This window comes from Acomys minous (assembly GCF_964271855.1).
Source record: "Acomys minous genome assembly, chromosome: 3".
NCBI classification, from domain to species: Eukaryota; Metazoa; Chordata; class Mammalia; order Rodentia; family Muridae; genus Acomys; species Acomys minous.
This window is the reverse complement of record NC_140485.1, coordinates 102,873,625-102,891,770: the sequence shown is the minus strand read 5'-3', so window position 1 is coordinate 102,891,770 and position 18,146 is coordinate 102,873,625. Positions and strand designations below refer to the sequence as shown.

At 42.3% G+C, this 18,146-nt stretch overlaps 1 protein-coding gene across 6 annotated transcripts in view; it reads left to right on the top strand.

Moving 5' to 3' along the window:
• Positions 1 to 18,146, top strand: part of ROS1 (ROS proto-oncogene 1, receptor tyrosine kinase) — a 146,041-nt gene that overhangs the window by 123,498 nt on the left and 4,397 nt on the right. For all 6 annotated transcript variants that reach the window (XM_084777297.1, XM_084777299.1, XM_084777300.1 and 3 more), the window contains 6 exons: positions 964 to 1,028; positions 1,979 to 2,108; positions 5,997 to 6,094; positions 6,543 to 6,743; positions 7,779 to 7,913; positions 13,903 to 14,066. In XM_084777297.1, the coding sequence (XP_084633423.1) occupies positions 964 to 1,028; positions 1,979 to 2,108; positions 5,997 to 6,094; positions 6,543 to 6,743; positions 7,779 to 7,913; positions 13,903 to 14,066 (793 nt within the window). The remainder of the gene's footprint in view (positions 1 to 963; positions 1,029 to 1,978; positions 2,109 to 5,996; positions 6,095 to 6,542; positions 6,744 to 7,778; positions 7,914 to 13,902; positions 14,067 to 18,146) is intronic.

Below are 18,146 nucleotides of genomic sequence, written 5' to 3'. Positions count from 1 at the left end.
GTGGCCTAGGTACACTTGTGCCAGGGGAGAGTTGCTATTTTTGAAATCCTTTTGACTTTATTTTTGCTCATTGCCTCATAATGCCAGTAAAGTGCCAGCAACTAGGTAGGCATCACCTTCTCACTAAGACTAGGGAGAGGAGGTAGGATGGTTTCATGGATTGTGCAGAAGGAGAAAGTTTCCTATAAACTTCTCTACCTCACCTGTTTCTCTATTTTGTTTGTTGTCTGGGACTGAGACGTATGACTTACGACAAAGACATTGGAGGGGTTTAGAATAGATTTTCATGATTAACTTACATCTATAGACTAGAAATGGGCAACACTTCCATAAAAAAAAAAAGGGAAGTAACTGGGGAGTGATTGCAAGTAAAGCTGGAAGGTAGATACTGAGAAGAAAACCCGACCCACTGAATGCCCAAATTACTGTGTCTTTAAACTTTTTCCTATGTTTTTATATAAGGAAAGAGGACTCAACCATTAAGAGAGCACCAGCCACTCTTCCACAAGATTGGATTTCGATACCCAGAACTTATATGGCAGTCCACACCTATCTGTACCCCTTGTCCCAGAGCATCCAACACTCTCTGCTGGCCTCTGCAGGGACTGTGCACGCATGGTGTACCAACATACATGCAGGCAGAGAATCATACACATAAAATAAACAATAGATTAATTAAAAAGTACGAAGTCAATACCATTCCATATTTCAGTTCCTTATCTGGCAGACTGAGAGACCCTTGATTGGACAGTAGCGATAATGGCAGTTTTAGGGAGCACACACAGAACCAGCGGGGGGATTACAGATCGTACGCACATGCTATACCTGTGACTTAGTTCCAGATACCAGAGTAGATATTGGAAAATAAAACAGCAGAGAAGACAAAAACAAAGCAAGACACTGTCCCCACTAATCCTTCGGGCTCCCAGCGTCTGATTTTTGCCTTGCCTCTGTTTCTCACAGACCTTGAAAAAGGGCTCTACAGACCAAGAGAAGATTGAATTCCTGAAGGAGGCACACCTGATGAGGTAGTAATGTAGCTTGTGCAGTTATTTTCTCTAACTAGTGTGCATAGAAATCTTTCATTTCCCTGTGCTGGATTTTTAACGCCCCATATAACCTGACAATGCCGGAACATCCTGAAAATAAACTTGGACAAAAGCGTTAAAGGAAAATAATCTGAGCATTAAGTATTCTATAGATGCCATTCTTAGGAGCCTGAGTAGGCAGTTCCTAGGCAAAAGGTCCTCCGATCTCTTATCTTCAACAAGGAGCATATTCTGCAAGCAAATTCTGAGGCTCTTTTGCTTTTAAAATGTGCCTATTCTCAGTGAGGGATAATTGGCCAAACAGACCCAGGAAGAATTTTTTTTTTAATGTGTTCTGGTGTTAGCAAGACTACCTCTTGCCTAGGAAAGGGTTGGCAAGGTTCTGGTCAGCAGCAGTCATGAGAACTGCTCAAGGACATCTTAAGCAGAAGCGGCAGGCAGAGGCTCATGGGAGGTCAAGCTGGTTCTTCTAACTAGATTGGGGCTTATTCACTCTGATGCCTTCACAAACTAATGAAGCCCGAACCTGAAGATCTGAGTTATTTCCCTGAAAGGGAGAAGATATTGACATAATTGTGATGACACAGGCATGCTTTCAAATATCTGCTGAAGAAGGCTATTAGTCAAAATTTTCTTTCTTTCCCTATCTTAAAACCCCCATAATGAGAGACATTATTTCTCCTAAAACCCATCCGGTTCTACTCAGATGTACTGGCCACCAGGGGTTGCCATGGTCCCTCCTTAAGGCAAGCGCACAAGCCAGGACTTAAGCAAGGAAGTTTCCCTTGCTAGAGGAAGTCAGTGAGGGCTTCGAAAAGCTCTTTCCGTCTTTCGTCTTTCGATAAAAATGCTACTCTGCTCCATGGGGACCCCAGCTGAGACTGTGGTCACTATCACGTCATCTAGCTTTTGTCGTTTTCACCTTTCAGCAAGTTTAATCATCCCAACATTCTGAAGCAGCTGGGCGTCTGTCTGCTGAGTGAGCCCCAGTACATTATTCTGGAACTGATGGAAGGAGGAGACCTTCTAAGCTATCTGCGCAAAGCCCGGGGGACGACGGTAGGCGGTGACGTCTGCGGGGCTGGCTTTCCAAAGCAAAGCGCTAGAATTTCCTGTTGGCTTTCTTCAAGTTCAACTGTGCAGTAGCTTTGGCTGGCTGGTGGGAGAAGCTTTGAAGGCGGCTGTGGAAAGAAAGTGCATGCTTTCCTTAGGTTGGATAGGGGTAGTTAGAATCCGGAGCTAAAGTGCCTGGTTTTAGTACTGAATAAGAAAAACGGACCTCAGGCTGGATGTGGTGTCGCACGCCTTTGATCCCTGCACTCAGGAGGCAGAGGCAGGTGGATAGCTGTGAGTTCAAGGCCAGCCTGGTCCACAAAGCGAGTCCAGGACAGCCAAGGCCTGTCTCGAAAAACAAAAAACAAAACAAAACAACAACAACAAAAAAGAAAAGGATTACATGGAACTGGAAACCTGTATGTCATACTTTTATCTACTCTGTCTATCCCAAATTTTATTTTCGGTCTTGAAGTCTACTAAATTTTGCAGTTGAATGGATCTGCTGACCTTGATCATGATAGGCTGAGCTTATTCTTCAGGGACCAGAGCTAGTCGGATTAAAACAAATGTTTAACTTTTTTTTCTTTTATTGAAAGTAGATTTTCCCCCCTCATATAGTATATCCTGATTACGGTTTCTCCTCCCTCTATTTCTCCCAGCTCCTCCTGACCTCCCCTTCCTCAAAACCACCTCCTTCCTGTCTCTCATTAGAAAGCAAACAGTCTTCTAGAGGAATATAACATAAATATAATATAATGATAAAATAAAAATTAGCAGGTCAGAATTGGACAAACCAAACCAAAGGAAAAGAGCCCTCCATGACAAAAAAGGTGCAAGAATCAGAGACCCACTTGTTTACACATTCAGGAATCCCATAATAATACTGTGTACAAATAATCTGCAGGGTAAAAAGAGATAAAAGCATATAAAATAAAATTAAGATAATATTTTTTAAAGCCCTTGAAGACATTATGAGATCAAGAACCCCCAAAGATGCTGTTTTAACCCCAGGAGATATCTATTTTGTTGTCTTCTACTGCTGCCCGTGCAGCCTGCCCTTAAGAGCACTTTGCTTCCCCAGTGAGTCTCCCTTGGAGCAAAGTAGAGTTTCATTTTCAAACAGTTATTGATTGAAGACGGCGTTCTGGGTTAGGGATGAGGACATGTGTCTGCCTCCCCTTTCGGCTCTAGGAGCTCCATCTGGTGCAGACCCTCACCCAGATATCCTCCCCTGCAGCCTCTGCTCTACAGCTCAGCCCTCCCAGTGTGCTTCTAGGCCACCCATCCTTCTGTTCCCAGGGCCTGACACAGTGTGCATCCTGGAAATACTCTGGCTTTCTGGACAAAAGGCAGGAAGTCACCTTCCTGCAGGATCCTACTTTATACCTCAGATAAGAAGGCAAGAGGCAAGGCACTCAAGTTTAAAATAGTAGATTTAAAAATACTTGTTTTCTTCTCTTAATCAAATTAAGCACTGTATGGCTCAGCAAAGCCTATAGAAAGGTGAATAGGGCAAAACCCAGGAGTCTGTGAACTATCTCAGATGCACTTCAGGGTCTGTGCATGTCTTTTGGTTCTGACCTGTTTTCTCGAATATTCTGCTTATACGGATGCACATTGACTTTTCAGTTTGAAGGGAAATCTATTCAATTCCTAAAATAGAAGAGACTTTAACACAGACTTCTACACATACCTGCCCCACTGCTCCCAGCATCACATGCAGGAGAGAACTTTCCCCCATTCTCCAATGGTTGCTGCACCCCCAATGGTTATAGTAGTGGAACAGGGGAGCCTGTGGCTTTTGCTCTAAAGGAATTTGTCACGTGGTATTTTACTAATAAACAGCATGTGAAACATTTCAAAGTTCCTGCAGGTAGGCCTTAATTATACACTGCCTGTGTCTTTCTATGCCTTTCATGTAATTGTGGGAAAAAGAGAAAGAGCAACCAGAGTGGATTAAAGAATACATTGCTGGGCCATGTAGGAAGGAGAGAGATTTCCAGCTAGGGAGAGCTGACCTACCTGGGGGACAAAAGATCCTGCCTGTTTGGGACAAAAATGAGGCAGGAGATATAACAGTAACAAGTGCTTTTCCACTGCGTAATTAACATTTTCAGGATAGACCTTGATCAAGCTTTAATTTGACTAGAAAGTTTAGCAAGGCACAAGTGGCAGGCAACACTTGCAGCACCTAATGTTAAGGAGGCCAAATACGGGGTGATAGGGGGTGTCCCTAGCATGTTAGAAGACGTAATAGACATGGTTAGAAATTCAGACAGGCAGGTAGGCAGCATCATGAGAGTCTTATCAGAAAGGTGCTAGTCACCAGCGTGAAGTTTGAGAGTCATAAAGTGCTTGCAAGTAAAGTGGGGTTTGCCCATAGCAAAGTAGGGTTCTGTCCAGACAACAGCTAGTCAGCTACTCAGGAGGTCTGGCAGGGTCCAGACACCGGCCATGACATAGGTATTTGGAGGACTTGATGTGGAAGGGATGTTATTCAGTACTTGTTGTTGTATATACAATATGCTATGTTGTATATCTTATTTTCAATCTTGGAAGACTGTACAATGATATATGTTATTAGTAGCAGAGCTATGTTTCAAATCTACAGATGTTGTATCTGTATATTTTCCTCTTAAGTTTTTGTAATCCTAATAAACAGTGGGTCAGAGCCCGGTGAATGAGCCATGTAGAGATGCATATGGCCATGGTGGTATTCTGTCCTAGAATATGAAAACAACCTCCGCTTTTATGTCATGATCAGAGCAGTGGGGCAGCACTTGGCAGCACCTTTGCATGAGTAACTGGCCACTTGTAAGATTATATGGGCTTGGGAGTCATTTGAGATGCTCAGCGAAGGATGTGGGCAATCTCAAGAATGAGGGTTTATTCTAGTGAGGAAGGAAGAGCATGGGAAAAAGAGGAGGCTTGAAAAACGCAGAGCAGATTTAAAAGGGAAAATGGTTCAGAAAAACTGAAATGCAGCTTCTGGGAAGAGAACCAAAGGGGAAAATTCATGGGCACACACAGAGTCTGAAGCAGCAGCCCGGGGCTGCCATGAGGCTGTGCCCAACATCTGATAATGGGTTCTACAGGAAGTGAGGCGAAACAAGGGAGCTAATGAAAAGACAAGAGGCTGGACACATGGGAAGTCTTTGGATGCATCAGATTAGGGACGATAAAGGCTTGGACCAAGGTAATTGCAGGGATGTGGAAAGGCTCAGTGTCTGACTGTGGCCTCCAGGCAGGAACTTTGAATTTTCTCCATATGCTACTAATAAAAAAATCTGACTGGCTTCCCCCCCCCCCCGCCCCGAATTCCTTGCAATGAGTATAAGCTCATCTATATTTGTGCTGGCTTTTATAGATAAAAATGTAACCTGGAAAGATAGTATTGCTAACAATTTACATTGGAGGCTGCCTCCAATGTAGAGCAAGCCTAACAAACATAACCAAAAGCCATTAAACCAATCATTAGCCTAGCTAGCATGGTTTATTATTTTTAATAGATTATTGCTACTACCATGAGATCTGATACCATTTATTTACTAAGTGTTTATTGTATGTTAGCAATATCATATTTCTTATTCTGAATCTTGAAAAGTCTGTCATACCATGCCCATTTTTACATACAAGCAAAGTGCTTAACTAATGAGAAAATTCACATGATAGATGGCAGAACTAGATTTCAGATTTACAAATATAGCTTGCTACCATGTATTTTTTTTCATGGTTTCCTCTTGAGTTCTTGTAACCATAACAAAATTCCTTTAGAGCATCACATACAAGTGTATGCACTCATACATATGTATTCATATGTATTTATACATATGTGTATGTATTTTGTGCCAGGTGGAAAGTCCTTATAATGTTTCCTTCATCTCTTTACAGCTTCAAGGCCCTCTGCTCACCTTGGCTGACCTTGTAGAGCTGTGTATAGATATTTCAAAAGGCTGCGTCTACTTGGAGCAAATGCACTTCATTCACAGGTGCTATGATATCCTGGATACTAGGTTGTTGGATGGTCACATGACAACCATACTTTTCTCGTTGCTATGAGAAACACCATCTCCAACAGGTCTTAAGGAAGACAGGGATCGGTCCATCATGGTGGGGCTGTCACGGCAGCTGGGGTGTCACAGTGCATCTGTACTCAGGGAGCAGAGAAGGGGGGATGAATGCTGCTGCTTAGCTGCCTTCCTCCTTTTTACTTAATCGGGGACCCTATGTTGTAGCTGCCCACTATGAGCAGGGGAGAGGGGGGGTCTCCCACCTCTACTAACCTAATATGGAAACTCCCTCACAGACACTCCCAGAGGTCTGTTTCCTAAAGATCCTGGATCCCGCCAAACTGTCAGTCAGCCTCAGTCATCAGACATCTCCCTTCTTTCTAGACCTTCTGCTGTTTGTCATTATCAAATGTAACTTCTACTACAGGGATCTGGCAGCTCGGAATTGCCTTGTGTCTGTCAACAACTATACCAGTCCCCGGGTTGTCAAGATTGGCGACTTTGGGCTCGCAAGGGAAATCTATAAAAATGACTATTATAGAAAGAGAGGGGAAGGCCTGCTTCCTGTTCGGTGGATGGCTCCAGAAAACTTGATGGATGGAATTTTTACTTCTCAGTCTGACGTATGGTAAGCTAGGCAGGATACAGAGAAAACGGGCAAACTGTTGATTGTCAGGTTGTCTAAGTTTGCTCTTGTTTTTACTTGTTATTCTCTCTCTCTCTCTCTCTCTCTCTCTCTCTCTCTCTCTCTCTCTCTCTCTCTCTCTCTCTCTCTCCCCCCTCCCTCCTGTGTGTGTGTGTGTGTGTGTGTGTGTGTAAAATATGTGTGTGCAGGGGGTGTAGTAACTCACCTGACACTGGTGGTTGAGGAGATAATTTATTCATCATTTATCTTAAAATTGTACAAGAAATGGATGCATTTATTTCAAGCATTTTGCTATTCACCAAAGCTGTAGATAGTTGCAGCTAATAGAAATGGTATTTATAAATAATGTTCATGAATATACCCGGATACTTCTATGGGAGACGTCTCATCACTTGTTTGTAGATAGACTTGAAGTCATGGATCAGAAAAATATGGAGGACATTGAGAAAGTTCGGTCTTTTGATTATTTGACTTTTGTTTGTTGATTCCCAACTTTTGAATTGTGCTGCTAAAACTTCGTAGATTTGTTCAGTGAATTTTAAGCTCCTTAAGGCATAAGGAAAATTGTATAGGAGAAATGTCACCCTCAGCAACCCATTTTCACTTATGACTTTCTTCTCCACATTTGCCGTCATTTTATCCTCTTCCAATTCAGGGTTGGGGAAAGGACATGGTGACAAGCTCTCTTGCCCACCTGCATGTGTGTCTACATGTGCTCTTGTGTGCTTGTGTCTCTGTGCACATGTGAGCCTGTGGCTGCATGTATGTCTGGGTCTGTGTGCTCCCCTCCTCCCTCCGAGCCTTTCTATTATCTTAGAAATGTGGCTCATTCAGTGTCTTGTTCTACTTTTTCTTAATATCAAACCTCCTTTTAAGTCTCCTATTTGCTTTTTATAAGGCCAGTAATGCCAATCACAAAGTGGACTCCGTAGCCCCAGGAATAATGATGTTGGAGAAGCTACTGTAAACCGGATGTTTGTAATAAATATAATTAAAGAGAGCCCTTTAACATCCTAGGTCTTTTGGAATTTTGGTTTGGGAGATTTTAACTCTTGGTCATCAACCTTATCCAGCGCATTCCAACCTTGATGTTTTAAACTATGTGCAAGCAGGAGGGAGACTGGAGCCACCGAGAAATTGTCCTGATGATCTGTAAGTTAATTATGTTAACATAAGCGCCCCCCAAAACAGAAACATGTGCAGTCTTAGGGCTCCCTGGTATGGGTTTGTTAAAAGAAAACCTGGGATTTATATATTTGCACATCCCACATAAAATATAAACGGAGGGTGGGATTTAATTTACTCAATACATTATGGCTTTGTTTTTATGTATGCATGCTGTATTTTACTTCAGCACAAAAATTTGGAGAGTAGAATATATTTGTAGTCATAGTAAGCAAGTTCAAATAATATGATCTCTCTCTCTCTCTCTCTCTCTCTCTCTCTCTCTCTCTCTCTCTCTCTCTTTCTCTGTGTGTGTGTGTGTGTGTATACTTCATTTTACTTTGAGAGTCTTTATTTGGATATTATTTTAATTTGTATCTTAAAATATGATATTACATAGGAATATTAGTTAAAAGTTCAATTGTCTTTTTGATATAGCTTATACTGACCGATGGGATATAGTATTACTAAAAATTGCACAGAGTAATTTGTTTATACACAACACAAAACTACTGTGACGCACAGTAACACACAACTATACTTCTGTAAAAATACTGCTGCACCACACAATAACTTGCTCAAATTGGTCCTGGCTACTACTAAGTTCTAATGTAACCTCTCGAGTGTGAATGATTTGAGCTTAATTACAGAAGAAAAATTTTCAGCTATGCTGAACATACACATTCACTTCCCATGATAATATCAACATAAGTATCAGATCCTGGAACTTTAAACCAAGGGGTGTTTTACCTGAAAAGTTTGTAAAGAAAAAACAACAACAGATAACAAGCAAGTATAAGCTACTGCACGTACCCTGCCAAACCAAAGACTCTGTGTGTGTGTGTGTGTGTGTTTACAGAGGTCTTTACGCCAAGGCCACAGCTCTTGTGCATCTTGGAATGCACTCTGAATGAGATGGTAGAGGCAGCAGTCAGATGGCCAGCCAGCACGTAATAAAGTGCTAAACTGTGTGGTACAGACAAATGCAAAAGGAATTAGCAGTATGCGGATGCACACCATGGTTGCACTGCCTTGACTGTGCTGTGTTATTTCGAGGACTATTTAGACTCGAGCCAAAGAATGCTTAAGAGCTGGGCACCTTGGTTGGATGCTGTACTGGTGAATGTGTCTGCATTATTTCAATCTTCCAGCTAAAAGATATAAATTACCACACGTTTCTGATTCAGCCTTGATAGCACTTGTTCACATTTTATAGCAGTGCCTTAAACTGATTTGTGAGTGTTTTGGGGGGAAGATGGAAAAAATCTTTAGCCTAAATAAATTACAGCAGACTTTTAATTTAGGGATAGAGGAAAAAAACTAGTATGCCCAAATACTAAATAAAACTTAACTAACTACATAGTTGGAAACTAATCACTATTTTATATCTCCTACTTGTATCTTAAACACTCAGAAATTCCTTCTAGAATTTTAATTACACAAAATGTTCCTTCTGCTTTTATAATTTTGTCTTTCATGTTTTTCCCTTCCACCAGAGGTAGGCAACAAATTATCATAAACATACAATACTTTTGAATAGGTTTTTAAAAAATAGATTACTGAATTATACGTTTTTTCTGTGTTCAGCTATTTTGTTTTGGGATGATGGAGATGGATATAAATTGATGTGTTGTGAGATAGAAAACATAAATATCTCAGATTTTTCTGTGTTCAGAGGCACTAAAAGCTCAAGGGGGAAGAAGTACTAGAATGTTCTTATTTGGAGTGGAGGGAAAGGGTAACATTTTGCGTACTTTTGTCTTAAATAATTTCTCAGTTGAGTATATTATTGACCTATTCTTCCTTACTTTTAATTGAAAATATAGTTTTATATGATATATTCTGGTTATGGTTTCCCTTCTCCCAACTCTTCCCAGATCATCCTGAGCTCCCCCCACCCAACCAAATCAACATTCTTTTTTGGTTCCTCTTATTAGAAACAAACAGGCATCTAAAAATGTAATAATAAAATAAGACAAAATAAAAACAAGCAACACAGAATAGGACCAAATAAACCAACAAACAGAAAAACAAAGGTCCAAAGAAATGTGTAAGAAGCACATGTAGACACAGAGGGGCACACACACACACACAGACACACACACACACACACACACACACACACACACACACACACAGGCAAACACAGAAATCATATAAACACACAAAATCAGGAATCATAATATACAAGCAAAAGACCTGTAGGGTAAAAAAAAGAAAGGAAAAGAAAAGAAAAAGGCCAAATAAAGCACTATAAGAAACCAGCAGAACAACAACAAACAACCCTCCAAAATACCACTGAGTGTTGATCTACTTTTCATAAAAATATACTTTCCTGAAATCAAGATTTCCCATTGGTAGTTTTGAAATTAATTTGAACAACCTAAAAAAGTGAGCAATACTTCTGACTTCGTGACTCTGCAGAACCCTGGGCAGAGTTAAGAGCCACCACGGAAACAAGCTGTACCGGGGAAATAGCGCTTTCATGCCATTCAATCTGTCCATGGCCTTAAGTTGTCACGATAAAGATTAACTATGCTCCTTGGAGCCCAGGGGAACTCAGCTTTATTTGGAGCACTTCTCTGAGATCACAGGCCCAGCTTAGAGGCTGAAAGTCTGCGCTGAGCCAAGTTGCACCCTCCACTCACCACCTAATACTCTGGCACCTGGATGCTTGCCGAGTCAGGTGAACTCTGCAAACCCTGCTCTCTTTAACTGTTGCTGGAATGTGGCATTCAGAGCATTCCTGGATTCTCAGGTGGACAGCAGGAGGCCCAGTAAACACTGTTCTCTCCAGATTTTACTATGCACAACCACCACACCATTCTTGTGAAGAAACAGGATCAAAGGGAAATCTGCTCTAAGGAAGAGCTTCCTGGGGCCTCGTGACAGAGACGCATGGCAGTGACAGACTTGTTGAAGGGACCCTCAGATGTAGGAGGCATCCCTGGCAGGCTGTGGAGTCATAACATAATATTTTTGACTCTTAAAAATGTTCATCCTCGATTCTAAGTAAGTCTCTCTGGGATCGGACACAATGAAAGGAGGGAGTCTTGAAGTTTGTATTTTATGCGTCTTATTTAAAGAGTTACAGACACTTGCCCGCTTAAAAGTAAAAGATGCAATGACAGTTTTCCTCTGTTGAACTTCAATGGCTTCATGAATCCAGGGACGGTAATATGCGTGAAGAGTAGTTCTGAATGCAGCTAACGAGCCTCATGCTATTTGGGAGCAAAACAAAACAAAAGCAAAGATGTAAAGAAGATCAAAGGGCCACGTTAGTAGTGGAGGGATTTGAAGCCCAATACTTAACCTAGTGAATTACCCCAAGTGTAGAGAGAACTCTCCTAGAGTTAGAACAAGCATCCCTCGCAAATCTAAGTGAACCCAAGAAACAGAAAACGCATCTAATATAACACACTTGGGTATTTCTTACTGTGCCTTTAGAGGTGTATATTGTACTTTACAAGAGTGACGTGAGCATTTTGGTAAGATGCCACCCTGAGCCACAGCTGTAATTGTTAATTTACTTGAAAGACCCAAGTAAAGCTCTCTTAGGATTATTAAATTCTTAAAAGCCCCTTCATTTCATCCCTTTGCCAGTTTATTGCTATTCGGGGTTACATTCTTTTCTTTTAGATGTCGTGGCTTTATGTCGTGGCTTTAATGAGCTCTCTCATTAATTTGCATCTGTCTCTGCCTACTGGGGCAGACGAGTTTTTCTGTTTTGCCTTATCTTAATCTAGAAGATTAAGAGTGCTGACCAAATTTAATGCAAGGCAAAGCCTTCCTAGATAAAAATATTAAACACATCTGCGTAAAGAAATTAACATAAAATAACAGACAGTACTTCGGAGGGCAGAACAAGTGTGTGGGTGACAGTCTAAGTGTCAGACGTGGGGGTGACAGCCTTCGCTTTTTTCTTTCCTCTTCCTTCCACTCTTCCCGGGACGAGCTCTTCAGTCTCAAGTGGTCAGCCCTAAATGCATGTACATATGAACACTGATAAATAAACTTAGTAGGCGTATGTGTATAGATGTGTGTGTGTGTGTATGTGTGTGTATAACAGCAATAATTTAAAAAAGAAAAGCTTATAAGATTGTAAAGAGGGAGTAGGGAACATGGGAGGAGCTGGGAGAAGGGATGAAAATGTATATATGTATATATGTATATATGTATATATGTATATATGTATGTATATATACAAAGTGTATGTATGGCACTCATGAATGAAAATTTCAAAGATAATTTTCAAAAAATTTAAAAAAGTTTATAGCTTAGAGAATCAATAACAGAGGGAGCTGCCTAGAGTCCTTTAGCTCCTTATTATTGGTGTATGAAAAACCAGGTTGAGCCCCTGTAACAGTGTTAAATACTACCATGTTCAATAGAAGACCAAGTAGATGCTTCCTTGTGTTTAGGCTCTGGGCTGGTGTGGGAAGAAGAGAGCTTTATACACAGAGGTAGGAGGCGAAGGTGTGTGAGAGCCAGGTCCTCCTCTGCAGGCCTCCAGTGGTTCTGTGGGCAGCATCAAGGCCAGGAACAACTCCACTGCCTTCGCCTTTGCAAGGATGACATGGGGAGCGTTGAGCAAATGACTCCCCCCTCCCCCTCTCTTTAGGGACCCTGGCCATTGTTAAGAAGGGAGAATGTCCTGCCAGACAGAGAAAGCCAAGTGTATACTTCCAGGCTGCCTTTGCTTCCCATATGGTGTGAATGCTTTATTAAGAGTTAGATACTTAGCCAGGTCGCCTCATGGGGGGACATAGCGGAAGTAGGCGTCGCTTTCCTGAGACTCATCTACAGACCCAACATATGACAGAGCCATAGAGAAGCCTGAGCGCATCTTGCTCAAGGGGGAAGGTGCCCAAGAGCCAGCAGAGCTATGGTGTGGATATGCACAGCGTAAATGAGACCTGTCACCCCGGACTGAATTCCAGATCAGCTCTGCAGGGTCCCTCGTGGTGCCGCTGCTGCACAGTAACAGGCCTCTTTCTTTTCTGGCAGATATCTTGATACTAATTGGAAGGAAGGCTGGAGGGGGAGGGAATAGCCTGGAAATGAGACAAAATGAGTTGTTCTAGAGAAATGTGACCATTATCTAAAAAGATGGTTTAAGATGCGGGAATTGAACTAGATCTCTTAAGTGACACTATTATCTTCTTTTAGGTGGGAACTCTGAAAAAGCTCTAATTACAGACAATACAGAGAGAGGAGTTCCTCCCCACCCCACTCATTTCAGTTGCAGACTGATAAATTGTTATTCTCTTTCAATCACTATACTTGTCACTTTGAACACAGGAGCCACACTGCTGGGAACTTTAGCTCCCAGTCATTCAGGAAAAGGCAGTTCGGTCAACCTGCTATGAATGTCTGGGAAGCTGTGTCTGACTCAGTCTTGGTAGTATATAAGCCCTGGACTCAAACCTGATTTTCACATCTCTGTAGATGGAGTAAATCTGAGATTTTGTTGTATCTTTCTCTGAAGTTATTTTAAAAAAATAACTTATTTACTTTTGTTTTGTGTGCATTAGTGTGAAAGTTGTCAGATCTCTTGGAACTGGAGTTACAGACAGGTGTGAGCTGCCACGTGGGTGCTGGGAATTGAACCCGGGTCCATTGGAAGAGCAGACAGTGCTCTTAACCACTGAGCCATCTCTTCAGCCCCAAGCTCTGTTTTCTCAATAGTTTATAAGGGTATTGGTTCCTAATGGTGGACATTTCCAAGCATCCATTTACGCATCTTTTGACTTGGATTGATCACTGTTGAGATAATGTCAACCTTTGAAAAGAAGTGTCCTGTGTGTTACAGGCACTAATATTGTAGCTGTTCTTAAAAAACAAATCTTTGCTCTGTTCATTTGCATTAGACATGAGGAGATGGAGACAACTCTGGCTCTCCAACATGCCCTTCCCCGGACGATCAGTAACGACACCCTGTCACCGTGTGCTTTCTGGTCTTTACCCACATGTCCAGGTGGAATTTAATGTCCCAGTGCTGGGCTCAGGAACCTAACCAAAGGCCCACTTTCCACGACATTCAAAACCAGCTCCAGTCATTCAGGAAAATTTCCTTAAACACTGTTTCTCAGCGTGGAGAAGAAGCACGCACCGGTGGAGTCGTCAATGAAGGCTTTGAGGGTGAGCTTGAGTCTTCAGAATCCCCCCTCCCCCACAAACACAGTCTGACTGAACGCGGTTACAATGGGAACTACCCAGCAGGTACTTTATGGCAATAATATGCTGGTGCCATCGTTATCCTGTTTGTTCTGTACTGCTACGAAAAATGCCTTGTATTGTATATGAAATTTAAGAAAGAGATTATGGATATCTAAGGTGGTAAAATGGAGAGTCCATTCGCTAGGCAGTTTCCCTTCAGTCTGCTCGCAGCCCCCCTACCTTTCACCAGTTGTATTTCAACTGTGGAGTCCAGTTTAGATAATTACAGACTCTCCGTTTATGGCACAGTATCATCATTGGCCTCTGCAGGGCTCTTCCCCTATTTTGTTTATTTGTTTTATTTGTTTAGTCCGTTTGTCTCCATATTCTTCTCTGGCTCGACTTCCTCTCCCCCCCCCCCCAAGCAACAAGTCTTAATTACTTTAATGAATATCTTTCTATTTGTACCTTTTCCTGAAAATATGTAGTTTGGTATGCATGAATACGAGGGACCGGCACAACAAGTTGGTGGGCATGAATAGGAGAGCACATAAAAGAGGAAGAAGAAAACCCCAAGCAAGGGGCTGTTGTCATGGAAACTCAAAGTGCAATGAGCAGCTAGTGAGGGAAGGAGAGGATGAGCACTACAGAATTAGCCAGCCTTCCAGAGGGATCTGTGCTTGACCTGTATTTTTATTATTTATTTAATTATTATTTTCTATTTGAAACAGGGCCTCACTCTCACTGTGTAACCGGGCATGACTTTTTTCCCCTAGGGTTTCTATTGCTGTGAAGAGACAGGAGGAAAATGGCAATTCTTATAAAGGAAAACATCTGATTGGGGCCTGGCTTACAGTTCAGAGGTTTAGTTCATTGTCATCAGGCTGGGAAGCATGGCGGCACGTAGGCCGACATGGTGCTGGAGAGGCAGCTGAGAGTTCTACACCTAATCCAAAGGCAGCAGGAAGAGAACTGTCACACTGGGCATGTCTTGAGCATCTGAGGAAGAGAACTGTCACACTGGGCATGTCTTGAGCATCTGAGACCTGAAAGCTCACCCCTTAGTGACACACCTCCTCCAAAAGAGCAGCACTTACTCCAAGAAGGCCACACCTCCCTATGCACCATGGGAGGGTGAGGGTGAGGGTGAGGGTGAGGGTAAGGGCGTTTTTTACTCAAACTGCCACAATTTTGGATTTCCTATCCTCACACCTTGCCTTGAGAGTGCTAAATTTGCAAATATGCTCTACTCTGCTTGTGTTGTATCTTAAAAGTTCAGGTTTTTACTCATGGGATCTTTCCTTCCTGGCGTATTAAATGCATTTTACAAGTATCACAGAGGCTGCCCCGATGGAGAGGCTCTCTTTTTTCCTGAGGCTCTACCAAAATTTCCAGAGACGTACAGATGGTTCACCTATGAGGCTGAGACAGGTGGCAAGTGCTGCTTTCACCAAGGCATCACACACTCTCTGGGTTATGCTACAGTGATGGGCTGTACATACAGACCAAACAAAAGAACATATCCCTGGCTGCTTGCTGGAAATGCTGCACCGTGTTGGTTTGGTTATACCAAATAGATCTGGATGCTAAGTGGTGACAGAAAGAACTGAAGTCCTAAATATTAGCAATAAAGTCCAATGGAGTGGCACGTGCTTACAATCCCACCACCCAGTAGTCAGAGATATCACAAATTCGAAGCCAGCTGGGTCTATATAGGGAGTTCTAGGAAAACCAGGGGTACACCGTGAGACCTTGTCTCAAAGATAAAAAACCAACCAAAGATAAACAAATAAATATCATTAATAAAGTCAGAGAAGTAGACATAAGCATTCAGAATAATGAGGCAGGGAACTTTAACAGGAAACAGTTAAACTATGGTGCTTTAGGGAATAATCTGGGCTGACAGAAGTCTAACTGTAGTAAAAGAGAAATCACCATTCTGCTGTTTGAAGCTCAGCAATGGAAAGCATTATGGGAACCACTGAAAGCTTTGACATTCAAGGGTAGGACTGAAGAAGAGAGGCAGGGAGGGAAGAGAGAGAGAAAGAGAGAGGGAGAGAGAGAGAGGGAGAGAGAGAAAAGAGTGAAGGACAGGGCTTGATATTTGCAAAGATGTAAATCCTGGAGCAGTTTCTGTAAGGCAAACCTGAATGTAATTATTGTATATAAGATAAGAGAAATGTATTTAATAGTAGTTTGCGGCTTTGCAGACTAATAAGCATATTTAACACAGCATCCAAATGTCTGTGTTTGTTGTCGGTGTGGGAGACCTATAGGAAACCAAGCAAGCACTGGGAGGACCTTTTCCATTTCTCAAATGAACCACTGTAGGATTACAGCAGTGATTGGAATAATGCTACGCCTGTCCTCTGCTCCTACTGACCTAATGGAGGAGAAGGAGGTCAGAAGGGGACAGACGGGGTATTAGGGGAGGAAGCAAGGAGACAGAGAGGGAGGGAGGGAGGGAGGGAGGGAGGGAGGGAGAGAGAGAGAGAGAGAGAGAGAGAGAGAGAGAGAGAGAGAGAGAAAGGGAGGAAAGAGGGAAGGAGAGAGATTAGTAACATATCTGGGCACCTAGTAAAAATATCCCAATGACCTCATCCCCACATTTGTGTAAACATCACCTCACCAGCCTAGAGAGTTCTACAGGAAACAAATCTCAGTGCTCCTGTGCTGTTCTAAACATAGCCAGTCAGCAGGCACATGTCTAGCCTCTAATACCCTGTTTTACTTGGAAGTCCTTATTTTAATATTTCCCTTCTAAAGAGGTTGCCGAGTGCCTGCCACCATTGTTTAGAATATCTGCTTTATCTCTGATCTGTAGATTTTGTAGTGAACACGTCTTAAACGAATGTATCAAAGCAAGCTTCCCCATCACCACCGTCTCTCCTGAGCTCTTTATGCAACAAGATGTATTAATTGCTAAACGCTTGTCAGGGTCAAGTTACGACATATTGCTGCCAGCACTCTGAACCAATGAATTAGGCAGTTAATGGTTTTTCTTAAGCACGCAGAAGTATAATTTGAAAAAAAAAAAAGAAATGTATCTGTTTCATATAAATGTTCTTTTATTCCCTTAAATTCATCAAAGCAAAAATAATTAAACTTATGCTTGGTGGATGCATTTCAATGCAGGATTGAATAGATTAAACTAATGTCAATGAAGCAGCTAACAAGAATGGGAAAGTGCAAACTGTAGGTATAAATTGTGTGAGTTCTCCAAGCTTTTTAAGACCATCTTAATGAAGAGCAACTCCATTGGTTACTGAACAACTTAATGTTAAATATATTATTGGCTGATACTTCCTATTGCTAGCTATTATTATAAATAGCAAATTTTTTCCTTTTGGCTTTTCTTTTAACTTTATTTTTATTACTGATTATTATTATTATAATTTACTCACATTACATCTGGGTTGTAATCCTCTTGCTCTAAACTTCCTGTTCCTACCTTCCTTCTCTTTTCCAATCATCCCCTAGACCTCTGACAGGTGGAGTCCTCCTCCCCTACTGCCTGACCACAGCCTATCAGGTCTCATCTGGATAGCCTGCATCCTCTTCCTCTGTATTCCCACAGGGCCAAGGGGCACTGGTTAAATCGTGGGCACCAGAGTTCTTGTTAGAGGCAATCCCTGCTCCCCTCCCCGCTTCCGGTGTGGAGAATGAGCTGTCCATTGGCTACACCTGAACATGGGGTCTAGATCCTCGGCTTGCATTGTCCTTGGTAGGTGCATCAGTTAGTGCAGGCCCCCACCACGGGTCCAGATCCACCAGCCTTGATAGTCTCCTTGGGGAGGTTCTGATCCTACCCTGCCCTGTATTCCCCCCCCCCCTGCTTTTCACCTCATCTGCCATACTCCTGCCTCTGAAGCCTTGTTCTCCCATTTCAGTGCCCTTAGAAAACAGCCACGCAGCTGTGCCAACACAGGGCTAAAGGAGGAGGCAGGCTCAGTGCCACAGTCCTGCTATCCTGTTAGCCCACAGTTGGCAGGCTGAGGTAGAAGGGCTGTGAGTTCAAGTCTTGTCCGGGAAACTCTGTGTAACCCTGCCTCAAAAACTTAA